Below are 27,512 nucleotides of genomic sequence, written 5' to 3'. Positions count from 1 at the left end.
TCAACCTTGTGGCCACCACAGCGGAAACAACCAGTCCTCCTCTCTTCCCCCGATTTATCGCAGAATACCGATGCACACACTCTAGAAAATTAACCCACCATATCACAAAATTTCCCACCCTGTCCGGGTGAGCCATCACCCCTCTAATTTTGACTCTATTTTCCTTCTCAATAGGCTTATTTCCCTCCTCTCCCTCTCCATTCCCCCGCGGGAGAAAAGATAGAGCCCTGGCGTCGGGGAGGCGCTGCGCTCTTATCAACCCACTCCTACACGGTCGGTCTCCCGGGGGAGGGTGGTAGGGTTATCAATCTTCCCCCAAAGTATCGTTACCTAATATCTCATTATACCCAGCCTGCCTGTATCCGGTAACTGCATCCGCACAGCGAGAAAGGGCGGATTGGAAAATGCGTGAAAATGCATGTGTTGTTGACCGCACTCCTCTGTTTTCGCTCTGCTGCACGTTTCTGAGTTTTCCCGAGCGGGAAGCCGGGACGAAGGGTGTCGTCAGTGCTGGCCAATCACACGCCGCGCAGCCGGCACACGTTGCGCAGCGCCTCCCTGTCAGTGGCTCGGAACAAGCAACCCTCCTTGGCGAGTTTCCCCAGTGGCGGCTGCAGACCTCAGAACTCAGTTCCGTCATTCCACTGTATTGAAACCACCCCAGGGTTGCTCCGCTAGCCTATTGGGGAACCGCTGGGTCCCCCCCGTGCGCGCGCTGTGCGGCTTACTAACCCTCAGCCGTGTCTCCCGTTTGGGACATACGAAGCCCTAAGGCAGCGCAGGGTTCCCAGCCGGGGTTTGGCCGATCATCGCCGACAACCAGACGCACCCCCCCAAACGCGGGCGGCAGGCAGGCAGTGATGGAAAGGGGCCTGCGCATCGCTCATGACGACGACACAGTTGGCCAGTTAGATGCTATGCATGCCGGCGAGCCCTAATACCGTGAGGAACCCCCCCTGTCTGTGACGACTGCTGTCCAATGCCAGACGCTCCGGTGGCTGGGGAGTCTTGGTCAACTTCCACACCGTATGACGTACGCAGCTGGAAACGGAAGAGCTGCACACGATCAGCGCCATATATAGAGTGAAGGGTGGGGGGACAATGAGGATGAGTCTCACCGTCTGCATAGTTCCCCGGCACGAACACATGTATACATATCTCACCCAGTAATTCCGCCGGGGGATCTCAGATGGGGTCCAGAGTCCGCGGGTCAGATTTACGTTTCTGGGGGGGGGGAAAAGAGTGCCGCATACAATAATCATACAGATATCCCTGCCTGCATTGACTCTGTCAGGCAGAACACACCAAGGATGTCTGCATTTCTCATATATATATATATATATATAGATATAGATATAGATAGATAGATAGATAGATAGATACATTCCGCGGAAGAACCTACGTTGCGTTGAATCTGGCAAGCTGACAAACAAGACAGACACCCGCCACTTTCCCCTTTTCTTTCTCCTTTTCTTGAAGCACCCAAAATATGAATATATATGTATATGCACTGCACTGCACTTCACTGCACTGCATTGAACAGTCCATGGAATAGAGCAGCAGTGTAGCAATGCTGTTACTCTGCAAGTCCGGCTGGAAACGCTGGGCATGACGAAGCAGGGACGCGTACGAGCCTCCATCATCGCGCATTACCACGTAGTTACCCAGACGGGCGGTGACAGACCACATGCGCAGGTCGATAACCTCGAACATGGCGAGCTCTGGTGTGGATCGGACGTGTGTCGAATTATCCGGATAGACGATCTGGCGAAACGTGCAGGCGTTGCGTAGACACCCATAAACTGCACGATGTAGTAGTTACAGAACCACCTGCGTATCCCATCATCGATATACATATATCTATGCCGATCCATGCCTTACCCTGGATGTGTCGCTTGAGTCGTGTGCCAGAGAATAATAGCAATAACAACAGCAATAATAATAATAATAATAATAATAATAATATCACATGCCTAACAGAGGGACAGCAAATTACGGTCACACCAAGCAAGATCATTGACAGATAGGATATACCCCTCTCCACACCAATCCCCTACCACGCACTCGCTCTCTTCAAAAACCGGAACTCCCCCTCGCCCCGCTCGAACCCCTCCCCCACCTCCTCCAGCAGAGAAGTCAATTCCAGCTGCCGTGCGATCTCCCGCACGATCTCAATCGCACCGCGAATCTCCTCCCCGCTGGCGCTGAGGTTCCTGCAGCCGAAGAAGTGACTTTTACAGATGTATATATATGGAATCGAGCAGTTAGTCGGTGCTCATCATATTATTACTGATAATAATAATAATAATAATAATAATAATAATAATAATAATAATAATAATAAATAAAAACTCACCCCTTCGCCTGCGGCCCAACACCATCCGCCAAACAACATGCAAACTCCAACAGAACCGTCTCGCGCCCATCCAAAATGCTCGTCTCAGCCATCAACTCGCCGTAGATGCTCGAGATGGCGAAATAGCTCAGGTCGCCGGCCGAACTCGCGCCCATGGACGCCAACACGCGCTCCGTGTGGTTGGCATAGATCCGGGTGAAGAATTGCTTGCCGCGGGCGTAGCGCGATTCGCTCGTGGGAAAGGCGGAGAGCGTGCGCAGGGGTTTGTCGGCTTGCAGCGCTGCGAGGATCGAGGTGCTGGTGGTGGACAGTGATGCTTGCAGGGCGAGAAGGGGAGTTTATGCCCTGTTCAACTTATTATTATTATTATTATTATTATTATTATTATTATTATTATTAGTATTATTATTATTATTATTATTTCCGGGGTGGGGGAAAGAAAAAAAAAGGGGGGGGGGGGTTCATTTCAGTAAAAGTGGTTTTATGTAGTGCTTTCTACAAATGTGGAAATAAGAATGGGGCTACGCTAAAAGTGACTTACCCGCGGAAACCCAACTAGCACACTCGCCTTCAGACAGCTCTCCCTGATCCGTCGGGCGATCCCAAGCTGCCTTGACCGGGCATCATCGCCAGCTATGTCGTTTTTGCTCTCCCTTCCACCCTCGCCTTCGCAGCGCTGGCTGATATACTTCCAGAGCTCACCCACGGCGGCTTCCTTGTGGAACGCTAGGAGCGAGGCGGTTGCGACGATGAACCAGATGGAATTTATGCCGGTGGGGCTTTGGCTGGGGATCAAGGCGGCGAGGCGGCCAAAGTCAATGGAGAGTTCAGTGTCAGAGCGCGGCGAGCTGGCATCTTGGTTTATGGGCCTGTCATCGGTGTCTGGCGGTGATGGAGATGACGGAGAAGTGGAAGAAAAGGGGCTTGTCAGCGTTGAGTATGATCTGCGTTGATCCTGAGGTGCAGGCAAGCCTTGTAGCCCTGAACTAGCCAGGAGCGGAGAGGGCAAGCGGACGTTGGCCCGTGGTACACCCGCTGGTGACGGGAGCTGGGTCGCTTGCCGATCCGATCCGGATTCTACACCTGATGCCGGGGCAGCAGACGATTCAGCTTCTCCTTGGACCCCTGATCCGGAGATCGAGACGCGGGAATTGCCGAAGGACCCGAGACATCTCCGTGTTCCTTTTCTACTTGCGCTGCTGGTCCCAGCAGCAGCAGCAGCAGCAGCAGTAGTAGTAGTAGTAGCAATAACACTATCCATTCCCACAGCAGCTCCAGCCATCAAGCTGTGATCAGAGCGCAGTGGCATATCTATGGGAACAGAGGTATAGACATGCCCATGTACAGATCCATTAAGAAGATCATTACCCACAGCTGAAATCGTAGTGCCAATTATCACCCTTCTTTGCCTTTGGTCCGTCCCCTCTAGCCGCCGTCCTCTAATGGATACGGCACTGGCATTGGCTATGATCGGATACAGAGGTGTGGACGCAGTCCGAAAGAGAAAGGGACGCATCGTCGAGCTAGCAATGTTACAGAAAGGCCAGACCAAAGACCAGCGCAAAAATACGTATAGGCCCCAGAGCAAAATAGGGAGTCAAGTGAGGAAAACTGGATCGCGCGACGGGGCTTTTCCCCGACGATTCCTTGAAATCGGGGACCGACGTATCCCTCCCCTCCACCCGAGTTGCTGCCTGCGGAGAGAGGGGGCTGTCGATCAGGGGTGGAAGATCGACAGGGAAACTGGACTATATCATAGACATGAAAAGACGGAATAAACAAAAAAGAACATTCACCGAGGGGCTTCGACTGATAGATAGATGTTTTGTAATTTCGATGGCCCGGCTTTTCTTGCGCCCTGTTTGGGATTCGGCTCTTTTGGGAGGGAGCAAACAGGGCAAACGGGGCAAACGGGGTAAACATGCCGAGACATCGTTCGGCTGCTCGGTAATGCCAAGCCCGGCTGATAGTTGGGTATGCAACAATGACTAGGCGCGCAGCAGACGTGACACTGCGATAGCTCTATTGTCTACATAGATATATTGTCTGTTGCATTGATATACATAGATATAACAGATTTGGTATGTATGTACAGTGGTTTAGATGCAGGTTATATACAACGGACGGAAGCAGAACAGGTAGACAGGGGGAAGTTAAAGTAGCGAATAACAAAAAAAAAAGGGGGGGTGAAACTCTAAAAGAGATCTCTATCAAGAAGTGTAAGAGGGGGATAAAAATACACAACGAATTTCTTGATGCAGATGGAGAGAATGTAAGAAGGGGAATGTAGAAGGAAACCTGGAAGCGGAAACCAGGAAACCAGGAAACCAGGGGAGGGAAAGAATGAAGCCGAATCGTCTAGAACACGGATACAGTGTCTCATGCAGCATGATCCGGCCAGTACGACTTGATGATCTCCTTCTTATTCACCTTGCCCATCGTATTGCGATCGATATGGTCAACAAGCTTCAGGACGGTCGGGATCTTGTAGGACGCCATTTCCTCCTTCAACTGTGTACGCAGTGGTGCCAACTCGAGCGGGACTGTCTTTACAGTGGAACAGAGCAAATCAGCATCCAATCCATCACACATAGAATCAACATATGAAGTGAGCAGAAAATGGAAAAAGGGGTTAAAGTAGGTATATAATAAATAAACATACCCCAGGTCTCTGCTTAACAACTGCAGCAACCCTCTGCCCCCATTCCTCATCGTCAAGTCCCACAACGACCACCTCCTGAATAACATCCAACGCAAGCATCTTCCTCTCGACCTCCAGCGCCGAAATCTTGAACCCTCCCGATTTAATAAGATCAACCGACGCCCTTCCCTGAATGAAATATGCACCCGTCCCGTCCCTCTTCGCCACATCACCCGTCTTAAACCACCCGTCCCCCGAAAACTCCCGCACGGTCGCCTCAGGCTTCCCCCAGTACTCCAAAAACACATTCTTCCCCTTAACCTCAATCATGCCCGCCTCCTCGTCGCCATCCGCCAGAACCCTACCCGTATCCCTATCCGTCAACCGCACCTGCACACCCGGCAATGGCCACCCCACGCTCCCATCAATCCTCGTCTCCACATTCAACCCGCAGCTGATCCCCATCCCAATCTCCGTCATCCCATACCTCTCCAACAACACCTGCCCCGTGATCTCCGCGAACTTCGTCTTGATGGGCGTAGGCAGCGCAGCGGAGCCGCTAACGACTAACCGTAACGCCTGCGCGCCGCACCTTGCGTTCGTCTCCAACTCCGTCGATCGGATGTGCGTATCGAAGTAATCAACCAGCCGCGAGTAGACGGTGGGGACGGCGAAGAACATCGTCGACGAACCCCTATCGGCCCATCGTTCCCATACCAGACCCGGGTCGAAGCTGGGGTGCATTTCGACCGTTGCGCCGCTGAGGAGGGAGGCTGTGAGGCCGTTTATGATGCCGTGGACGTGATGGAGGGGTAGGACGTGGATGAGGTGGTCGGACGGTGTATATTGCCATGCCTGGGCCAGACAGGTGGACTGGAAGGTTATGTTTTTGTGGGTTGTGACGCAGCCTTTGGGGTTTGAGGTTGTTCCAGATGTGTAGATAATCAACGCTCGTCGGCACTGGGAGAAGGGGGCGTGGAAGGGTGGGAGAGATGGTGGGGGGTTGGACTCGGTGCATGGGGTAAGGTTGAAGAACGGGATGTGCGGGGTGGCTTTTTGGAGGGCTGCTTTTAGGTGGGCGAACGATGGATGCAGGATGATCAGGGATGGCTCTGAGTCTCTGATGGTATATATGAGTTCCTTTGGCGGGTGGGTTGTGCCTGTATATTATTTTGCTTAAGGGTTGGAATGAAGAATGTATACACATGGACATTGTGGAATAGATAGCAGAAACGTACACAATGGCACGCATACGCCGCCAGCAGCCCATACCGCCCATTGACACACCACATAGTCATATCCCGCAGGCGTCAGAAATGCAATGCGTCTCTCATCCAAATCTCCCTCGCGCTCAGGTTCCAACGTCTCCAGAATCAGCTTCTTGAAGGCGGAAACATCCGCCAGGAGCTGTGTGTACGTGAAGCTCTGACCTTTTGTCCTATCGACAACTGCGATTTTGGCAGCATCTTTGCATGCATGGGTCTGCGCAGCCACAAAGAGAGGCAGCGAGGGTATAGAGGAAAGCGCCAATAGTTGGTCCCTTCTTTTAGAAAGCAGCAGCTCTTGTCGCTGGCGGTTTCGGAAGAATTGGAATGTGAAGTAGGGTATTGAGAAAGCTGCAGCGGCCGAGAAGGAGATGAGAGCCCAGTCCTGCTGACGATATATTGAGAAAGTGACTAGGCACATTCTTCTTATTTAAAGAATACTGTCGTTGTTGTCGAATGTGTCTGTCTACCGTAGCCCTGGGAGTTGACGGTCGTCAGTCACCTTCTTTTTGACCGTGACCCGTTGCCCAACGCTCTTCGTTCGTCTGAAGAGGAATCCACTTTGTTGTCCGTCTTCAAGATGTTGGGAAGGCAAAAATAAATATGAAGTTACGTTATGTGTAACTTGTGAATTATTATTTTTGAGGTTCTTGCGCATTTTGTCTGGTTTTTGAATGTTTTTTTTTTTTTTCTTTTTGAATGTGCCACCGATGAAGTTGCCGGCGGCGATTGTTTGCTAAGAGTTCTTAGCTTGAGAGTCTCAGCCGCGGTTCCGTCATTAAATGGAGAATAGAAATTATCCATGGATCGAATGGATCTTTGCCAGATTTGTTCGGTGCGCAGGAATAATTCCCGGCGAGTTTGATGACAGTATCGGATGGCTGCAGTGGGGGTGGAAGGACGCAAGAACAGATCGTCATCATCTCCATCTTTCATCTCCATTCCAAGCTCCAGCTCCATCCGTCACGGGCCATCCGTCATTCAGCACAGCATTGTTGCGTCGCACTGGCACGCACTGTTCGTCTGGCAACAACCAGCCTCAGACAGAGAGGCCAGCCCCAGGACAAAGAGCGGCAGGCAGAAGAGCGTCAAAAACGGTATCCCTCCAGCCTCTTGGACTTCCTCAATTCAGCATCACCTGCAGAACTCCGATATGGCCAAGGTCAGTTTTTGTGGTACAGTGACAATTTCAAGGCTGCTAGGGCCGGCGGAGCGGCAGATGGGCTTGGGAGCCTGCCGCAGAGGCTGCAAAGTGGGGTTTTGGGTGGGCAAGACACTACCAGCTCCGAGGGTCAGATACAATGGAAAATTTGGAAAAATAGGGGGGCTTGAATTGCCGAGTGATTGGCCAGTGGTTTGGTCTGGAAAAGTGACCATTGGCAGCAACCGCAGAGAGGATCATCCCAACAGCGTCCCTCCAAGAGTGAGTGGTCCTGGTGGTTGATAACGTAATCAACCATCCAACGCCCGTTTACACCCAACGCCCGCTCAAATCTTCATTTTTCATTCATCTTTAACCACCCATAACATGCACCACGAAGCAGTTATACAAGCCGCGATTGATGATTTGAACGCGCAATTAGCGCCTAATTACACTAAAACTGCCAAAAAATATGGAATCAGCTGATATACATTGTCAAGGCGTTATAGAGGCATTCAAATGTCAAGAAAGGAAGCAAGCTCTATCCACTGCAAAGCTCTCACTGATTCGCAAGAAAAACAGCACCTTTTTCATATCAATCAATTGGCAGATCGCAGTTTCCCTTGTACGCCCCAAATCCTTCATAATCTCATTGTTGAGATTCTAAAGGCACCTATTGAAGTCAACTGGGTGGCTCGGTTCTGTGAGCGCCACAAGGATGTGATCAAGTCGCTCTACCTGCGAAATATTGACCAAAAATGCAAGATTGCAGACAATTCTGCATACTTCAAGCATTATTTTGATCTTGTAATAGATTTCTTTCTTATACTGCTTTTTTAATTCTCATCTTGCTAATTTATCTTAATTTTTCAGCTGCAGGCAAAAATCATGAAATACAACCTTGAACCTGTGAATATCTACAACTTTGATGAGAAAGGATTCCTATTAGGATTCATTCACACCCTCAAACATATTGTATTGATTAATTCGCTCAAATCGGGCTGTATGATAGGTGCCAGCCAGGATGGCAGTCGAGAATTCATAACACTACTTGCCTCAATTTGCGCAGATGGAACTTCGCTCCCACCTGCTCTCATATATCAAGGGGAATCAAGAGATATGCAAGATACTTGGCTTGAAGATTTTGATAGTGAAAAGGATCAGGCCTACTTCACTGCTTCAGAAAATGGGTGGAGCAATGATGAATATGGGTTAACATGGTTAAAGAAGATCTTGAACCTCTTACAAAAAAGAAGGCAGGCTGTGGATATAAACTTCTTATATTGGATGGCCACTCATCCCATGTTAATATGGCATTCATCAATTACGCAGATTGGAATTGAATTCTACTCACTGTCTTTCCTCCTCATTCTACACACCAATTACAGCCGCTAGATGTTGGGATATTTGGACCATTGGGTAAATCATATTCCAAACAACTGAATGAATGAATGAGAACTGGAATGGGATTCATACGCACTACAAAGAGGTCTTTTTGGCAGCTTTTTGACACTGTGGAAGGAGGCAGTTACATCTTCAAATATTGAAGCTGCATTTGCTGCTACTGGCCTACATCCATTCAATCCGGAACACATTCTTAAAAAGCTTCAAATATGACCTTGCACCCCCCCCTGATGCAATATATCAACCAAGAACACCTACTTCTATTGTTGGCCTGTGGAAATTGGTGAAGCAAGTCAAGCAACAGCAGCATCAAATATCTAATGATCTCAACTGGGTGATCCGTGCAGGGGAAAATCTTGCTCTTGATAAAGAGGTTCTTTTAATAGAGAATCAGCAGCTTCAAAAAGCTCTTAATCAAGAGAGGAGACATTGCAAGTGTGGCAGGGCAATGGGGTTGCTAGATCCCTTGAATCCATCATTGACACAGTTCTTCTCACCAGCAAAGGTGCAGAGCATCTGTGAGAATTTGGCGGCCTCAGAGGTTGCCAAAAAGGATGAGCAAGCTTGTAAGGAGGATGCAAAGCTGCAATACACTATTCTTAAGGAACAGAAGGAGGCAGATATCATCCAGCAGAGGATGGAGTGGGAGGCAGCTCACCAGGCCACAAAACAGCAAAAGGAAATGGATAAGGCCGCAAGAGCTGCTCAACGGCAGATTGACAAGGAGCTTAGAGATGAGAAAAAGGCTCAGGAGCAAAAAGAAAAGGAAGAATGAGCTGCTGTACAGCTACAATCATGATTGAATAAGAAGATGATTGAAGAATTCAAAAATCACCTTACTAATCAGGAAAGTAGACCATTGATTTCGCAAAGAGTGGCTAAATCGCGTTTTCAGAGCCCTGCCAGGGTGCCCACAGATCCACTGCCAGAGGGATATGATGATATTGCAATCTCTACTGGTTTAATGACTGCTTGCTCGCTGAATCTGCCTCCACCCAAGATTTCACATTCCAGGCGAGTTATTAAGCCAAACAAACATTTACTGAATTAGCTATATATTTTTATATGTAATTTTCTATATATATTTTCATCCTATAATATATCATCTTAAAATCTAATTGCGTTGTTGAAATAATGTTGAAAATATTTCATCATAGTGATGGCGAAATGGCAGGCGTTGGGTGTAAACGGGCGTTGGGTGGTGGATTACGTTACCTTGCTGATGCTTCGTGATGGTTCGTAAGGAACAGAGCCAGCGAAAGCCACCATATAACAATCTAAACAAAAACAACATTATCAACGAATCCCGGCATCCCTACGATCAACCAGCATTATGCTGCATTCTTCCAGGTTCTCCTGTCCCCAACTAAGCCAGATTCGCACACTCTCCCGCTGCTGTCAGCACAACCCGCGCAGAATCTACTCCACCCCAGCTCCAAACAGACCACCCAACTTCCTACCGTAAATTCGTATCGAGCTACGATTTGATCAAGGGTTGTTCTGCTCTAGGCTTTTCTTCTTTGGTCTCTTGCTACCACTCAACATGCGGGGTTGGGGCTGCAACAGACCAACATCCATCGACCAAAACTCTACTGCTTTTATCTACATGGATGCAGAAATGTCCAGGGTATGAAAACAAATAAAAACAAGAATAAGATCTGTTTTCGGCGCCTAAAGTAAAGGGGATCGTTTTTTTTTTTTTATCGCGCGGGGTTGAAGAGTCGAGACCTTGGACTAGATGGGGGCTTCAATGTTGCATGCATGATTGATGTTTTTAATTGTATCTGAGTTCTCTTGATTCACGTTTAAATACTTTGCATTCACCCGTCCCACGCCCAGTTCCCACTGAAACTGTCGGAATTTATCTTTCCGAAGCTGGCTTACTGGCAGGCGTCATTTCACTCTTCAGTTTCTCATATTCAGCTGGTGACCCGACGACATTATAACCATCTTTCCATCATGGCTGATACTAAGCACATCGAAAGCGGCACCGTCATCGCTGCAGACACCAGCAAAGAGGCCGTTGTCAACAGCGAGGGCGTATTTCCAGAGAAGGGCGCTGCTGAGAACCGAGACTATGCTGGTGCTGTTGCAAAGACTGATCCAGTTGAGATCCGCCTGGTGCGGAAGCTGGATTATCGGATCATGGTATAATTATATATTTGCATTTACATTTACACTTACACTCATATTAATCTCTATTTATATTCATTTCTGGTCTTATATCGAGATCTAATACTCGTCCATCTATACAATTACAGCCAATCCTGGTCGTCATGTACTTCCTCAATTATATCGACAGAAACACTCTCGCCCAAGCACGGCTGGACGACGTCGAAAAGGAGCTGGGCATGGAGGGAGAATTCCAGTTTAACACCACCATCTCCATCCTCTTCGTCGGTTATGTTTTGATGCAGATTCCCAGCAATATGTTGATTACAAGAGTCTCGCCAAGTATGTATATGAGCAGCTGGATGGTGGTCTGGTCAATCGTTTCAGGTCAGTGATACCCTAAAATTAGGACGAAGAATTGGAGGAAAATCTCGAATACGGCGATTGAATTGAATTAAACCGAACCCTTTTATTAGCATGCACTTCATTGGTCCAGTCCTACGCTGGTATGGTCGTGTGTCGCTTTTTGCTGGGTGTGACCGAGGCGCCAGTATGTTACATGTCCCTCCATACAAGTATACGGATTTATAGCAAAATTACACGCGGAGGTTGAAGAGGTCTAACGAGAACCATGTAGTTCTATCCCGGGGCAACATATCTTCTGGCCATCTTTTATACTAGGAAAGGTTATTCATCCCCAGTTCTCCCTTGTGCCTACCAGACACCAAACCTCTAATGCAAATTTGCCAACCAGAGGTCGCTTCTCGAATAGCTGTCCTGTACTGTGCCCAGATCCTCGCAACAGGGTTCGCCGGCCTGATTGCTGCAGGAGTCTTCAAAGGCATGGACGATGCGCGGGGCCTGTCCGGATGGAGATGGTAAGTTCCTGAAACATACACACATACCCTCCCGCCCTCCCACCCCCCCTGTTTTTTTCTTTTTTCTTTTTTCTTTTCGGTATATCTCTCATACCTAAGAAGCCAATCCAGCTAAGGCTGCTTCTTTCCTTCCCTTGTTCGCTAGGCTGTTTATCATCGAGGGCTGCATCACCACCGCAGTCGCACTGATAGGCTTCTGGCTCCTACCAGATACGCCCCTTACTACCCGCTGGCTCAAACCCGATGAACGTCAACTCGCCCATGCCAGAATCGAACGGGACAAGATGGGCCAGATGGGCGAAGAGAGCTCTGTAATGGAAGGCCTGCGCCAGGCAGCCAAGGACAAACGAACATGGATTTTCAGTCTGATGCAGAATTTCCACCTGGCTGCTTGCGGCTTCAATAGCTATTTCCCAACGTAGGTTGTATTCGGCATGTTCCCCTTGAACAACATGCCCTCCATGAGTTTCAAGAAACCACAATTCTAACCCAAGAAACCCCACGCACCAGCGTCGTGAGAACTCTTGGGTTCCCCAAAACTGAAACCCTCCTCCTAACCTGTCCCCCCTTCATCTTCGCCGCCTGCTCCGCAATCTTCATGGGCTGGTCCTCCGGCCACTACCACGAGCGCACCTGGCACATAACCATTGGCCTTTTCGTTGCCGTCGTGGGCTTCGTCATCGCCTGTACAACCTTGAACACTGCAGGGCGCTATATCGCCTGCTTCATATTCCCCGTAGGTGCCTACTCAGTCAATTCCGTGATTATCGGGTGGGTGTCGTCGACGTTGTCACAGACGCGGGAGAAGCGGGCGGTTGTGTTGGCTATGCATAATGTCGCGGGGCAGATTGGGTATATATATGGTGCGTATATATGGCCGAATTATGATAAGCCGAGGTTTGCCATTGGCTTTGGGGTTTCGGCTGGGCTTGCGTTGGGGGCCATTGGGTGTGCGTGGTGGATGAGAGTGATTTTGCAGAAGGAGAACAGGAGGTTGAAGGAGAGCGGCGGGGGTGATGAGATTAATTATTATGGGTATTGAGTTGGGGGATTGTTGTGGATGTATTTTATTTTCGCCATTTGGTAAAGGTAAAATGTATGTATGCTGGATATTTCATTTCAGACTTTATGGGCAACTTGATAGGTATGGGTGTGGTGGTTGTGATTATGGAGGTTGTGTTTGATTAATAGGGGTTCTTCCCACAACCAATTATATGCTCCCATCCGTCATTTGGCTCCTGATATGAATGGTCATTGTGTGATCGAGCCAATTAAATCTTGTAATAGAGCAGAAAAGTACTCCGTACGCCCCATGGTTGATTAGCGGAGGCTGGAAGTAATTGAATGTTGATTGATTACATGCGTATTCTCCTTTCTCCTCCCAACAAAAAGAAATATCCCAACAAAGGAAAAAGGGTTGCTTGTTTCTCACATCTATTATCATACTTAGTTACTGCATATAAATGCATGCGCATCATCTAGGTTCCGAAATTGAGTCAAAAGAAAACTTCAAATTTCACCAATTCAACTATATAAGATCAAACACTGCTGTCACTGCTGCTGCTTGATTCCCAAGGGTAACCAGTAATAAGTGTGCAGTGGAAGAAATGAGAAAGCGCCAAGGGTAAGCAAGGCTTTAAGGACCCCCCCTCTAAAATGCAACACTCCTAATTACCAATCACCCCCACCACAGCGTTAGTTACAGGTGGGGCCGGGAGAGATTAGGAGGAATTAGAAGGGTTGGATTAGGGTGGTGTTATTAGGAATTAGGATTAATAGGGGGTTTGCCCGTTACGGGTCTCTGCATAGGTATGGTATGGATATAGTGGGTGTGTTTTAATGGGGAGCACTGCGTTGACTAGTTAGTTAGCAACTAATTAACTAGTCAACTATCCTGGTCCGCCCAAACGACTAGGATAGACCCCTCAGCTCCAACCTCCAACCTCCAACCTCTCCAACCTCCAACACAACGCCCGCAATCTCTCCTCTAGAGCCGACGGGCTCCATAGGTGATCGCTCAGATTCCCTGCTGCGGCTGTTGTCAGCTGTACAGCTCATCACTGCTTTTTGCCCCATTTTCTAGACTTGTTTGTTTTTGCTTCCTGACGTTTCCCGCAAACTAGCCATCCCTCATTTGCTGGTTTTATTTCAGCATGCTTCAGCACAAAACAGGTTCTCATAAACACATCTCAAACGTACGCAAGGATCTTCCTTTTCAAAAGGAAAAGGGATAAACACTGGACACTAGAGAAGCACACTCACTCGGCACCTCTTAAACCCCTCAAATAAACAGCCAATTAACGCCCGACCGATCAAAGTACTCAGCCCAATCCCCATCCTCCTGACTCTCACGCCCCCAAATAGCATCCAACACCCGCAACGCGCCACGGATATTTACCGTCCAGAACCCGCGCCACATCTGATCTAGGAAATCGCGAATCCACGCACGTTGCTCCGGACACCGGCACTCCGCCCCGGCTATGAAAGTCGGCCACAGAAGACTCTTAAACAGCTCAGAGGAGGGCTGGATGTGTGAGAGGTGGTTCAGCACCTCTGTGACCTGTTCGGGGAGGAAAGGGCATTCGTCCGCCGACGGATGAAGGAGGATCCGTGTTGCGTAGAGGGTTATGGCGATCTTATAAGCAGAGGCGACGTGGAAGAGCGCTTCGGTGGATGAATTGTCTACTTTTGAAGAGGGAATGGAAAGGGCTGTCATTGTCGCCTGGGGTGGATTCCAATAATGGGACTCCTCAGGGCTTGATGGTGCTGGTGGTGCTGGTGGGGGAAGGCTGTCGAGGTAGTGGTATTGGGAGGTTGGAAGTTCTGTCGTATTTGTGCCAATGGACTGCTGCATCTCCCGTGCCCACTGCCTTGGGTCAAAGGCATTGATCTGAGAGAGGACTGTGTAGATGCCCGCTATTGGTGCTGGAATGCGCAGGGATGAGTCTGCATGGCGAAGGGACGAGATGAAGAGGATGATGCGCAGTAGGGGACCTGGACACCCGAGCCAGACGTTTTTTTCCGTGTCCGAAAGGAGGCTTGGTGATTTTGTCAGTTGGGATGACAATGGTTCCGACCAAGTTCCGGATGGGGTCAATGTTGAACCCATGATGTCAAAACTGGTGGAATATTGTGTTAGCAGAATTTGACATCCCTGGACGAAAAATGGCTCTTATCTATACATACGTCATACATGTTCCTGCCAGGAACATGTTGAAACTATCATAAACCATCCCAGGAAATGTTGACAATTCATCCTCTTTACCCGCAAGGTGTCTTCCAAAACGAGTCTTAAGCATCTTCTTTGCGCCTTCAACATGCAATTTCCAAGTACCACGGCCCGATTCTACCATATCAAGAACCATAAGGAGAAGTGCGGAAGCAATTGTCGCTTCATCTCCTCTCTTATTGGGATTCGACAGGTTTTCCTCCAGCTCACGAAGCGCCCGTTGCTTGAGAAGCAGCAAATGCTGATATGCAACTCTCACTTTTGGGTTAGGCGAGTGCATAAATTCTTCGCCACTATCAAATGAGCTTTTCTGCCTTAAGGACGTGCTGTCGAATGCCGATTGACCAGAGTACTGAAGGACATGCAGGTTGTGGCACGCCGCAATTGCAGCCATTGCAGCACAAAGACCGGGACAAGTATTAATCATCCGAAGAAGGAGGCGATATGGGTTTCTGTGGGGGATCTCGAACAGCACCATCAGTGCACAGAATTTACGATCATCTCACACCTTGTCAGCAATGGCACTGTGTTGACGCTTAGCCTTTCACCCTTGGGCGGACTCACAATATGCCAAGTAGTATCGCGATATGCTGTCCAAGCCCTGGAACAGCGGATCTACCAGGTTCAAAGAGATAGTAGTAAGATGGTCATCCACTGCATATATGCATTCATCATTACGGCTCTGCTTTCCCGAATTCGAGCATGAGAGTGTCATTCCATCCTGTTGGTATTCTTCTACATTGGAATCTGAGGTATGGACGGGCTCTGGATACCCGGGTTGTAAGGATACCAGACTACCCGACATTCCGCAGTGATTGTTTTGCGCCGAGCCTAAGACGCTAGAGGACAAACTTCTCGCCCGCTGGGATCTCTCCGGCTCAACAGCACCCCGCACCCCTGAAGCAGACTGACAGTTCTTCCCCGCAACATCACCGAAGGTCAAGCCCATCATCTTCCCCCGACTGGCAACGCCCTGCACCCACGTAAATGGCTTCTTGTACCCTAAGCATGTCTTCTTGGCTCTATGGCATTTTTTGCAAGTTGGAAGCAACCGATCACAGATAACCCGTCGTCGTCGACAGGTATAACACGACTCGTTAGAAAATTTAAGGCCATCGTCGGAAGTTTGTGGCGACGTGGGCAGAGCAGCTGAACGTGAAGGAAGAGGCATGCTGCCTCTACAAGCGACTACATTCTCGCCCATCAAATCCAAATCCAGTCAACAATAATAGTTAACCTTCAAAATACTGGCATCCAGGAAGGTTTCCCTTAAGAAGCAGAATCAAAACAGCTGATCATTTGAGGGAGATAAAACAGATCTGGTTTTGCGATGGAATGATGGCCGAGGCATATTTTATGGATCCACTGCTTAATAATCGGTTTGGTCCCGCGATGAAAACGTGGATACCCTATCAGCAACTCCATAATAATAGCCAAACAGCTACGGCAAACCCACTAAAGTAGTAGAACTACGCAGAAATACTCAGTTTCACGTCCCGACTGTGTCTTGGCTTCCTCTTCAGGACTAGCCCCATTTGCCGCCGGTGGCTCGTTACTCTTCAACCGCAAGAGCCTCTCAGGGGTTCTAAAAGGAGCCTTCGGGCTTGGCTCCAAAGCTTGGTTACAAAATGATGGGTCGCCCTCTCAGCTTGGCTTCCCTTTTAGGCACTATATCGGGACCCATCGACATTTGTCAGAGCTTTCATCTGAGCCTCCTTTTCAGGATTTCTATTTGACGTGCTTTTTCGCCTTTCCACTGCTATCCCATGCCAAATTGATATTAATAGGCCATACCGCCGTTGCGAGCATGGAAATTTCATCAACCCTTGGGAAATCTCTCAATCGTTCAGTTGTTACATTCGTATGGTCTAGATATTCTCTGGTCTTGAGCATTTACAACAATGCCTCCAAAAGGGTCGGTATTGTCCCGGATTCCCAGTCACAATGAACGACCGCGCAATGCTACCGAACGGGAAGATGATCTGGAGTCGCATGTCCATCCGACTCAGCAGGACGAGGACGCATTGGCAAGTTTGCACCAATGTCTCACGCAGTACTCTTACCACGAACCCATCGAATATGCAGAGCCGCACTCAACTCTTGAAAAATATCTCCGAGAACACCGGGTGAAAGATGTATGCGACAGACCCTTTAGCCGACTCGGGATTTGTTTTAAGAATGTGACCACCTGGGGTGTCCGAAACGAGCATTCGCAGGTGAAGACTTTAGCTAGGGCAATTTGGCGGACGGCAACGTTTCAGGACGTGTATGAGTGGACCATCAAAAGATGGATTGCTCCCCCAAAACTTGAAAATAGGAGACCCTTGATCAATGATTTTTCAGGGGTTGTCCGTAGCGGGGAGATTATGCTGTATATACCGCACCTTATCTCATATTTAAGATGCTCAATTATAATGAGTCCACTAATTGACTTGTTGTTTTGTTTTAAAGGGTATTGGGCCGCCCTGGCGCTGGGTGCTCGACATTTTTGCGAACCGTAGCCAATTACCACTCCTCCTTTTTGGGTGTGACTGGATCCATTGACTATTCCGGGCTTAAACCAGAAGACATGTCAAAACATTTTAGAGGGGAAGTTGCTTACACCCCAGAAGAGGATATCCACTTTCCCACTTTAACTGTACGTCAAACACTGGAATTTGCATTGGAGAGCAAGACTCCAAAAAGGCTACGGCATAGAATTCCTGAGATCTTGGAAATCTACGGTCGAGTTTTCGGCATATCCCATGTCATGGACACGCTCGTTGGGAACGAATATATCCGTGGTGTTTCCGGTGGTGAACGGAAACGAATTTCGATCATTGAATCTCTTGCAACTGATTCTACCGTTGGTGCATGGGACAATTCTACCAGGGGTTTGGATGCTGCTGCTGCGGTTGACTATGCTCGAAGCCTTCGAATTATGACGGACGCTTGTGGCAAGGCAACCATCGTGACACTCTACCAAGCCTCTGATGCCGTGTACAAATTTGCAGATAAAGTTTTACTTATAGACGAGGGACGGATGTTGTTCCAGGGCCCTGCGAACAGAGCAACGTCTTACTTCGAAGACTTGGGGTATAAACGCCACCCCAGACAGACCATCGCAGATTTCCTTACTGGCATCACATCCGCTGAAACTCGATCTTTTCGGGCCGGTTTTGAGGCACGTGCCCCTAAAGGGGCAATCGAATTGGAAAAGGCGTTCAAAGAAAGCAAAGATTTCAAGGTTATCCAGCAGGATATCCAGAATTACGAAGAGCAACTTTCCAGCTCCCGTAAAAGAGTAACGCCCCAAGCCAATGACTCTAATTCCACACTGGAAGACTTCACAACCCTTGCCCGGCAGAAGAAGTCTCGTTTCGTTTCGGCTACATCGGTTTACAACACTTCTCTGGTAAAACAAATTGTGCTTTGTACGAAACGTCAGTGGTGGCTCCTCAAAGGTTACCCTTCGCATTTGTACTTGAAACTGGGTAATTCTATTGTGCTAGCACTTTTGATATCGTCTCTGTTTTTTAACCTACCCGCTACCACTAAGGGTGCCTTCTCCCGCGCGGGTTTTCTCTTTTACAGCGCCCTTACCTTGGCCTGGATCCAATTGGCTGAACTTGAAGATTCCGTTCAAGGCCGTGGCATCATTAGCCGTCAGAAACGGTTCGCCTTCGTGAGGCCGAGCGCCGTTGCCTTTGCTCGTACTTTGTTCGACTTCGTAATAGTCTTTATAATGTCTGTCGTGTTCAACATAATCGTCTATTTTATGGCCGGCTTCAAATTGGATGTGAGTACTCTGAGATCCATGAGCTCTTTTGTATTTCCGGTAAATTTTTGATGTTACTAACACGGCTTATATTTTAGGCTGGATCTTTCTTCATCTTTTTTCTCTTCTCGTACCTGTATACTGTTTGCCAGACTTCTCAATTCCGGCTGTTTGCGGCTTTCTCGAGTTTCGAAGTGGCCCTACGATATTGTGGCGTGATATTCCTAATCGCCATTACCTATAGCGGCTATCTGCTCCCGTTAAACAGGCTAATTTCTCGGGTGCCTTGGGTTGGGTGGATTGCGGTAGGCATATTGAACCCCTACCTCAAAACATCTAGTATGCTAATTATTGTCCATAGTATTCCACACCGGTGATATACACCTACGAAGCATTAATAGCTAATGAGTTCCATAATCTTGAACTCACTTGCGATCCCGCGTCGATTGTCCCTTCAGGTCCTAATTATACAAATCCGATGTATCAGTCCTGCGCGGGCGCTGGCAGTGTGCCGGGACAGCTAACTATCAGTGGTGACGCTTATCTTGCAAGCAGATATGGTTTCTATTATCGCAACGTATGGAGAAATTTCGGCATCTTGGTTCTGTTTACCATAGCATACACGGCTATGAATGCTTGGCTTTGTGAGGTCCTGGAATGGGACGACGGTTCTGCTGGCGCTGTTTTATATGGCCAAAAGAGCAAACGACGACGAAGTGCGGCGGTCAGCGATGAGGAGAATAGAGCTATTGATGGCGACCACAAGGCTCCCCCAGAGATGACAGGAACAGATTCCCGCGGCGCCCGCGGCGCCCCCGCCATGAGCATTGCGAAGACGCAATCGACCTTTGCGTGGCGGAAATTGAGATATACTATACGACAAGGAACCTCAGAGAGGGTCTTGCTAAATAATGTTTCTGGATATTGCCAACCGGGCAAACTTACAGCATTAGTTGGATCATCTGGTGCTGGTAAATCAACATGTAAAGCAATCATCCACTCGCTACGACACTTTTTAGAGTGCTAAACAACTAACACTAACCCCTTAAATAGTGTTGACTGTTCTCACTCAACGCCAGAACACCGGCACGCTGACTGGCGATCTAATGATTGATGGAGAAGTCCCGGACATGACATTTCGTCGGAAAATTGGATATTGTCAGCAGATGGATCTCCAAGACGGCACAAGCACAATTAGAGAGGCTTTTGAATTTTCCGCATTATTACGGCAGGGATATGATGTCCCGCGACAGGAGAAGCTTGCCTATGTGGACACGATCTTACAAACTCTTGGGCTTATGGAGCTGCAAGATGCTGTGATAGGCTCACTGCCAATAGAGCAAAAGAGACGGACGACCATCGGAGTTGAGCTTTGTGCCAAACCAAGCCACCTTTTGTTTTTGGACGAACCTACAAGTGTAAGTTTTCTATTCTGTCATTTGATCACTTGGGATGCTAGAAATAACACTCGTCTTCTACAGGGTCTCGATAGCGAGGGTGCGTTCAGCATCGTCGTATTACTCAGGAAGCTTGCGGATGCAGGGCTTTCCATTGTGTGCACCATCCACCAAGCAAGTCATAAACAGATTGAACTTGTAAGTTATACTCACTCCCTTAATGCCACCAGCCGTTCGCTAACAATTTTCAGTTCGACCGTGTCCTCGCATTGAATCCTGGAGGCAACATATTTTACTTCGGGGATGTTGGACCATCTGGGAAAACTATATGCGATTATTTCGGCCGTCACGGTATTGCCATCGAACCGGGGAAGAATGTGGCAGACCTTCTTATTGAAGTTGGTGTCGGAGCAATTAAGGTGGAAGGGAAGGAAATGGACTGGAATAACGTGTGGAAGTGCTCGCCCGAAGCAGCCAAAGTTGAGGAACTAGTCGACGTTATCTGCACCAAAAAGGGAAAGGAAATTGCCGTGGACCAAAATGCCGATAAGAGGGAATATGCATCCTCGACATTCGAACAAATAGTCCAACTCACAAAGCGCCTATCTCGGCAATACTGGCGCACCCCCGAATACCCCTATTCAAGACTTTATGCATCCGTCATCCATGCTTTACTCAATGGACTCACCTATCTGCAAATTGGAAATAGCGAGACGGACATGCAATCGCGAGCGTTCTCCTGTTTCTTAATCCTCATGCTTGTCCCGGAATTCGTCAACGGCACCGCGATGAAGTTCATTGAGAATCGCGACATGTGGTTAGAACGCGAGTATCCAAGCCGAATATATGGATGGTTCAGTTTCTCCTCTGCTCAAATCTTAGCTGAACTACCATATGCGTTTATCGGAGGAACTATTTTCTATCTTATTTTCTACTTCTGTGTGGGACTACCTCTCGGTACTCCGGCTGGCTATACCTTTCCCATGGTTCTCTTCTTCCACCTTTTCGCGACCTCCTGGGGCCAATGGATTGCTGCAATGAGGTTCGTATCCGAAAACCCTCAACCCTTTTGAAAACATACTGACCAAATCCTTACCAGTACCGACGCTGTCATGGCTGCCAACCTGATGCCTTTCTTCCTGATCATGTGCGAGCTGTTCAATGGCATTCTGCGACCTCAAACAGAGATGCCTGCCTTCTGGGCTTATACCATGTATTACATTGCACCATTTACATACTGGATCGGAGGCATTCTCTCGATGGTCATGAAGGGTGTCAAAGTCACCTGCGACGCGAGTGAATTGATAACCTTCTTTGCCCCTCCAAACCAAACATGCGCAGAGTACGCCGGCTCATGGATTACTTCGGCCCGCGGATACCTAGCTAACCCAGAGGGCATGGAAAGATGCCAGTACTGTTCGTATCGCTTGGGTGACGACGTAAGTAACTCGCCATCTCCTCTTTTTATCTCTTTTCTGTTTTATCTTCCACATCTCCAAGTATTGGCTGGGAGGACACATGAAATTCAATCCATTTGGCACACACGCTAACCGATTAAAATCACCAGTTCCTCGCTAGAAATAACATTTCTAGTTCCAACGCCTGGCAATACCTAGGCATTTTCGTCGGCTTCGTGGTTACGAACTACATGATCATATATTTGTTTGTCTACTTCTTCTCCGTGAAGAGGTTGTTCAGAAGGTCCAAATGATCCGAGGCAGTTCGCCTATATATATATATATATATATATATTGTGTCTTGGGGAAATAAAATTTCGCCCTGGAACTCGATTTCTTGCTTTTCTATTGACGATTATACTATGGTTGGGAATATACCTTAAGATTGCATATATTGACTTTTCTTTTGTTTTTTTATCTTTCTCACCAAGATCATTTGCTTTTGAGTTTAGATTTGGGAAACGCATTTCATTGAAGTGTTTTTAAGAGAGTATGTCCTCAATCTCGTCGTCGGATTCTCATTAATTATTTTCTTTTTAAAACAGACTGTGACGATATTTATTTTCTAATGAATGTGCATAGGCACTCAACCATACCTCTCCATCTATCCTGCATAGCTTAGTTCAATTTCAATTTGCCAGTCAGCTTCAACTTTCAGTTCATTCCACCAGCCATACTTCAGTCATTATCTAGCGATGCCATGTAGAGATCACCTCAAAACCCGTTACAAACACATAGCTATCTATCTAAACTGGCTATACGAGAATTCAATTCAACCTTCCGTGCAAATACACAGACTAGCACCAAAAACACACGTGTATACATACCTGCATACATTAGCGATCATCGCCATCCATAAATGGCATCCAATATATCGCGCGTCTAACAAGATCTTGAATTTGTTGTCCTCATCCTCATCCTAATTAGATTCCAAAGACCCAGTCTAGCATGAGGGGGGGTGGAGGAACAGCGCGCAGAAATAGAAGCGGAAGGAGGAAAAGGAAGAGAGCGGTGGTTTGGGAAGGGGAATATACATCCAAGCATATAAACAAACTATGACAATTTATATAAAATGACATGTTATTCACAGCATAAGTAAGGGGTTCCCATGTCCCGCCATCCAGTAGCAAAGCCAAAAACCTAAACCAAAAAATAGAGAAGAAAAAAATTAAAATACAACAAAAAGAAATTTAAACAAAAACTAAGACCAAATAAAAACCTCAGTTCGACGACCCAACCCTAGCCCTCTTCCTCGCCCCTCCCCTTCCCCCTCTCCCATCCCCATCCCCATTCCTCTCCCCATCCCCCTGCCCAATCCCCATCCCCATCCCAACCCCAACCCCAACCCCAATCCCGATCGACTCCGAACTCAAAACATCCTGCATGACAAATGACGCACCATCATTATTACTATTATCCCCCACACCGCCTCCGGGCTCAGACACCTGCATAATCGACGACACGTTAAAGACAGGATCACCCCACACCTGCCTCATAGCATGATGCTGATGTTGGTGCGGATGCGGATGCGGATGCGGATGAGGATGCGACTGCGACTGCTGGTGCGAACCGTGATGGTGATGGTGGTGATTCTGCTGGTGCGTGGGCTGATTTAGGCCGGCTGCTATTTGCTGGCTGGTGCTGGTGTTGCTGGCGCTATTGCTATTGTCCGGCACAGCGGCGGAGGTGGGGGAATGGAAGGCGTCCGCTAGGCGGTCGTAAGGGTGGGCTAAGGGGCTGGAGAAATCGATGTTGAAGTTGCTGATAAAGGCGGGGGAGTTGGCGGACATGGCTAGGCGGGAGAGGCCGGGGGATTGGGAGTGGAGGTCTATGCCTTGTAAATGGGGTGGCTGTGGGGGTTGTAGCTGAGTGGGGTTTTGTATTTGGCTATCCGAGGTTGGGAGGGGGGGGGTTGGAGAAGGGTGTCCGAAAAGTGTTTGTTGTAGGAATTGGGGGAAAGGAGGTGGTGGGGGGGGGCTAAGGATTTCAGGTGTGTGGGTTGAGGGGGGTGGTACATGGGAGGTGTCTCCTGATTGCTGTCGTTGCGGCTGCTGCTGGTGCGGTTGTACCATAAGCTGTGGTGGCTGTTGGTACCACGACTCACGATGATCGGTTTGAAGCGTGTTCGGACTTGGAATCGTTCCGCTTTCTGAAAGTCCCGCTGATATACATCGTAGGTTATCGGCTCTGACTTTCTCCCCGGTTCGACCTGCAGCAACAAGTGCCTCCAGAAGATCAACACAAGCCGATACTGATGTTTTTATATCACTCTCCTTTTTCGGAGATCGTTCGATTTTTGGCTCGCCAGATAGAAACTCTGGCAGTCCGAATAGAGACAGCAATCCACAAGACCACAAAGTATATACGTGTGAGCCGGGATTGACATCGAATACTAGTAAATGACGCAGGGCTCGGGAATTCAAGCTGATGAGTTCTTTGGCAAATTCCATGCATTTTGTGAGTGAGATGGCATACTGCGGTTCTGAACGGAAGAAGGAGAGCGCAACTCGGTGCGCCGCGAGTCGGGTATACAGGTAGGATATATGCAAGAAGGCAATCGAGGGTTCGATGAGTAGAAGCGTCTCTTTTGAGGAGGCGGATGGATGAGTAAAGGCGCTTGGATCTAGTTGAAGATGATCTGGAAGCGTATGGATCCATTGGTCTAGCAATCGATCGATCGTCTTGATCTTGGTAACGGTTTGCCTTCTGTCTGTTGTGGTGTAGAGGATTTCAAGGGTATTAGAGAGTACGCGAACCACTTTGATCAGCGAAACGAAGGTTAGCATTCCCGTCGGTTCTCCCGGAAGGGAGAGCAGGTAGCCGCTTTGGTTGACGAAGTCATCATCGACATCTGATGGAAGTTCGACGTCGATATCTTGATCGCGAAAGGACTTTGGCAGTCCATATATCGCGCATACGAAACTAGAGTTTTAAGAAAAAGCAAAGAGAAATATTGTTTCTATATCAGATAATGCTCAAAATATGTAGAAAATGAATGAGAACTCCCAACCGTACTTATCAAGCATATAGCAAACCCAAAAGACCCGCTTCCTCAACTCAGTCTCCAACGGGTCAAACTGAAATCGTCTTGTATGCCGATGCAGTCCCAATTCCAGCGCTAACCGCGTCATGCTTCCCGTCATTTGAAACGCTAAGCTGCGTTTTCCGGTATATAGAAACCACAATGTCTGCAGCTCCTGATACTGCATGGTTGCGAGATTGTTCATTGCTAGGATATCATTATGGTACTTGGACGACTGGCTGTAGTACTCGATATCCTCCTGGTTGCTCTCAACGGTAGGTTGTCCATCGACAACCTCGCCAATCATGAAAAGGTGTCGGCACCCAAGGGCCAGGATGAGGTAAAAGAGCCCTAGAACACACCAGTCATGCTCAGAGGCAGGAGCACTATACAGCTGGTTGATCGAATTGGTGAACGAAGGTCGATGCAGAATGGGGAATATATGTCTCCAGGCGTCAAACCAGGCGTCAATGTATCCCTGAGCAGTCTCACGGGGTGGTAAGGGGGTTAACGTCGCAGATGTGTTAACAGCATAGTGAACGGGATACTCTGTGCTCTCATCATCAACGTCAACTCTAAGCAGAGCATCTCCGACTTTCTTATCCGGGGGGTTCTGAGAAAGGCAAAACCGTTGCTCAGCGGTCCCTATGAAGAAGATGCCGGAAGAAGAGCCCATGAAGCGACCAATCCCTCTTCGATCGAGATTCATACGCCCGACCTCTCGCGAGAGAGGTTCGTCTGTAGCCGGCCGCGGGCCCAGCTTAGCCACAGTGTCTGGACGGTTACTCGTTGTGGAAGTGCCAGCTTGTCTTGGGGATGCGATATTTGCACCCGAAGCTTCCAGTTCTTTGATACGTTTATCTTTGGAGTCATTGCCAACTCGCAGCTTGTGGACCTCCGCTTCAAGCTGTCTCAATCGTTCCTCGATGGATTCCGTATAGCTAACCAGTCACAATAATCAATCAATCATCATCATCATCATCATCATCATCACATCGTCAGCGATCTTCAACCCTCATATCCATTCCATAATATACATACCTTCTTGGATATGACTTGCGATTCAGCTTGACGGTGGTAAGACACTCGAGGCCAGCCGCTTTGCATCTCCCACACTGTATTTTTGTAGCGGTGATAAGCTGATGCTTCCCCGCCAGAAGAAATGGGAAGAAAGAAAGAAAGAAAAAGAAAGCATCGAGGCTTTCAAGGAAACACGTATTATATAATATGGATGGCTATGAATCGCGGTCTATACATACTGCCGGAACCGTGCCATCGCATCGAACCTAAAAGTATAAAAGACGATTTTCATTCATCAGCGCCGTGTCGCCCGACAACAACTGTCATGTCATGTCTGCCATGCCATGCCACACCATCCCATCACAGGTCAACATGTATAGGATAAATTAACCAAGCATCACCACCATGATCTCATAATCCACCACATTTGCAACCAAACACATAAAAACATGAAGAAAACACCCACCTTCTTAAACCGACACCTGTCGCACGCCTGTATAGTTCGGCCCGTCGAAGTTAGCGCCGGCGAGCCCGAAGGGGGATGCTGCAATTGGGCATAGGCGGGGTTATTGTTATTCTCGCGATCAGCAGCAGCGTCGCTGGAGTGAGGCGATTCCTCCGTCATGCTGTGTTTAACTGTTGATATTTATATATATATATATATCTCTATATATATAATGCCTAGGTGTGTATATATATACATACATATACATATATATGGGGGTCTGCGCAGGTCGAGGGGAAGGGCAGAAGAAGTTTCAACGGGGGTTTGGGGGTAACTGTAACCGCATGGAATAGGAGAGACGGCATTGTTCCTAGCCAACCTAGCTGCGGGGATCGTGTAATGGGGGAGCGCGCATTGTTTCTTGGTGTTCTGGTGTGCTGGCAGGGTCAGAGTCAGTCTCTCGGGGGGTTCTCCTGGCGTCTATGCTGTGAGTTTGCCATTCGATCGGAATATGGTGTGGTGAACTAACTAACTACCTGAAGGGAATGGATGGGATGGATGATGTTGGCTGTTGCAGTCTGCCAATGCGATACTAAGTTAACTAATACTTGGAATTGGGTGGTGGGAAGTCAGAGGTGTGCGTCTCGCTACTCCCTGGTCGTCTGCCTACCTTGGAGTTAGCTAACTCACTAACTGCCACTGCTAATTACTTAACAGCTGCTATTAACGTTATGGGATCCTCCGACTCTGTGAGGAGTTCCCCAGTTTGATTATACGAAGAATTCACTATTAGTTGAGCGCAGCCGTTTATTAGTGGCTAACTACGGGGCTGCTCTGGTCACGTGCCTCCCTATGCCATGTAGTACCCCCGGATTATCGTATTGGACCAGGAACAAGCAGAAGAGTGAACATTTGTGTAAGCATATTTTATAGAAGCAGCAGCACCAGTAGTAGTAGTAGTAGTAGTAGTAAGAGTTACTTGTGGCGCTCATCATGTCATTAGAACCTTGAAAATGGGTTGCACTGTAAAAGAAGAACCACTGAACGAAAAGCAAAAAAAAAAGGGGGTATAAACAAGACGACGGCAAAACATGATTAAAACAGAAATAAACAGCGATCATGGAATAAAACCTCAAGCAGACAGCGTGAATACAGGAAGAGATAAGTAATATAAGCAATAGGGGAAATATCGTAGCAAAAGCCTCATCAGTGGTGGTATCAGTCTCATTCATTATCGAGAACAATCAACAGAAAGGGACAACGGCGCGCAAAAAAAAGAAGAAGAAGAAGAAAAGAAAAAAGGAACAGAAAGAAAAAAGGAAAAGAAAAAAAAAAAAAGAAAAGAAAGGAAAAAGGAAAAAAAAAGAAAAGAAGAGAGAGAGAGAGAG

General features: G+C 48.1%; 8 protein-coding genes across 8 annotated transcripts; 4 read left to right on the top strand and 4 right to left on the bottom strand.

The window, feature by feature from the left end:
- Window positions 1-404: 404 nt before the first annotated feature.
- Window positions 405-938, top strand: PADG_11566 (uncharacterized protein; the record flags this gene model as incomplete). The annotated part of the gene is made up of 2 exons (XM_010760721.1): window positions 405-630; window positions 739-938. The coding sequence occupies 2 exons, from the start codon at window positions 405-407 to the stop codon at window positions 936-938; spliced, it is 426 nt and encodes a 141-aa protein (XP_010759023.1).
- Window positions 939-1,398: 460 nt separating this feature from the next.
- PADG_03255 (uncharacterized protein) lies at window positions 1,399-3,872 on the bottom strand (the record flags this gene model as incomplete). The annotated part of the gene is made up of 4 exons (XM_010760020.1): window positions 1,399-1,802; window positions 2,065-2,213; window positions 2,357-2,672; window positions 2,921-3,872. 4 exons carry the CDS (start codon window positions 3,870-3,872, stop codon window positions 1,399-1,401), a joined length of 1,821 nt encoding a protein of 606 aa, XP_010758322.1.
- An 863-nt stretch (window positions 3,873-4,735) lies between these two features.
- Window positions 4,736-6,683, bottom strand: PADG_03254 (uncharacterized protein; the record flags this gene model as incomplete). Its single annotated transcript, XM_010760019.1, has 3 exons — window positions 4,736-4,903; window positions 5,019-6,157; window positions 6,236-6,683. The coding sequence occupies 3 exons, from the start codon at window positions 6,681-6,683 to the stop codon at window positions 4,736-4,738; spliced, it is 1,755 nt and encodes a 584-aa protein (XP_010758321.1).
- Window positions 6,684-7,126: 443 nt separating this feature from the next.
- Window positions 7,127-7,594, top strand: PADG_03253 (uncharacterized protein; the record flags this gene model as incomplete). Its single annotated transcript, XM_010760018.1, has 1 exon — window positions 7,127-7,594. One exon carries the CDS (start codon window positions 7,127-7,129, stop codon window positions 7,592-7,594), a length of 468 nt encoding a protein of 155 aa, XP_010758320.1.
- Window positions 7,595-10,766: 3,172 nt separating this feature from the next.
- On the top strand, window positions 10,767-12,839 carry PADG_03252 (uncharacterized protein; the record flags this gene model as incomplete). The annotated part of the gene is made up of 7 exons (XM_010760017.1): window positions 10,767-10,955; window positions 11,069-11,306; window positions 11,396-11,469; window positions 11,557-11,605; window positions 11,674-11,797; window positions 11,943-12,215; window positions 12,308-12,839. 7 exons carry the CDS (start codon window positions 10,767-10,769, stop codon window positions 12,837-12,839), a joined length of 1,479 nt encoding a protein of 492 aa, XP_010758319.1.
- Window positions 12,840-14,078: 1,239 nt separating this feature from the next.
- Window positions 14,079-16,197, bottom strand: PADG_03251 (uncharacterized protein; the record flags this gene model as incomplete). The annotated part of the gene is made up of 3 exons (XM_010760498.1): window positions 14,079-14,916; window positions 14,984-15,527; window positions 15,591-16,197. The coding sequence occupies 3 exons, from the start codon at window positions 16,195-16,197 to the stop codon at window positions 14,079-14,081; spliced, it is 1,989 nt and encodes a 662-aa protein (XP_010758800.1).
- A 730-nt stretch (window positions 16,198-16,927) lies between these two features.
- PADG_03250 (uncharacterized protein) lies at window positions 16,928-21,891 on the top strand (the record flags this gene model as incomplete). The annotated part of the gene is made up of 9 exons (XM_010760016.1): window positions 16,928-17,397; window positions 17,478-18,804; window positions 18,882-19,088; window positions 19,145-19,766; window positions 19,837-20,201; window positions 20,265-20,378; window positions 20,432-21,222; window positions 21,280-21,619; window positions 21,748-21,891. 9 exons carry the CDS (start codon window positions 16,928-16,930, stop codon window positions 21,889-21,891), a joined length of 4,380 nt encoding a protein of 1,459 aa, XP_010758318.1.
- A 966-nt stretch (window positions 21,892-22,857) lies between these two features.
- Window positions 22,858-26,304, bottom strand: PADG_03249 (uncharacterized protein; the record flags this gene model as incomplete). Its single annotated transcript, XM_010760015.1, has 5 exons — window positions 22,858-24,559; window positions 24,653-25,600; window positions 25,701-25,774; window positions 25,919-25,945; window positions 26,146-26,304. 5 exons carry the CDS (start codon window positions 26,302-26,304, stop codon window positions 22,858-22,860), a joined length of 2,910 nt encoding a protein of 969 aa, XP_010758317.1.
- Between the last annotated feature and the right edge of the window lie 1,208 nt (window positions 26,305-27,512).

The sequence above is a fragment of the Paracoccidioides brasiliensis genome, assembly GCF_000150735.1.
Source record: "Paracoccidioides brasiliensis Pb18 unplaced genomic scaffold supercont2.3, whole genome shotgun sequence".
NCBI lineage: Eukaryota > Fungi > Ascomycota > Eurotiomycetes > Onygenales > Ajellomycetaceae > Paracoccidioides > Paracoccidioides brasiliensis.
The sequence above is the reverse complement of the archived record's forward strand: the minus strand, read 5'-3'. Positions and strand labels throughout refer to the sequence as shown.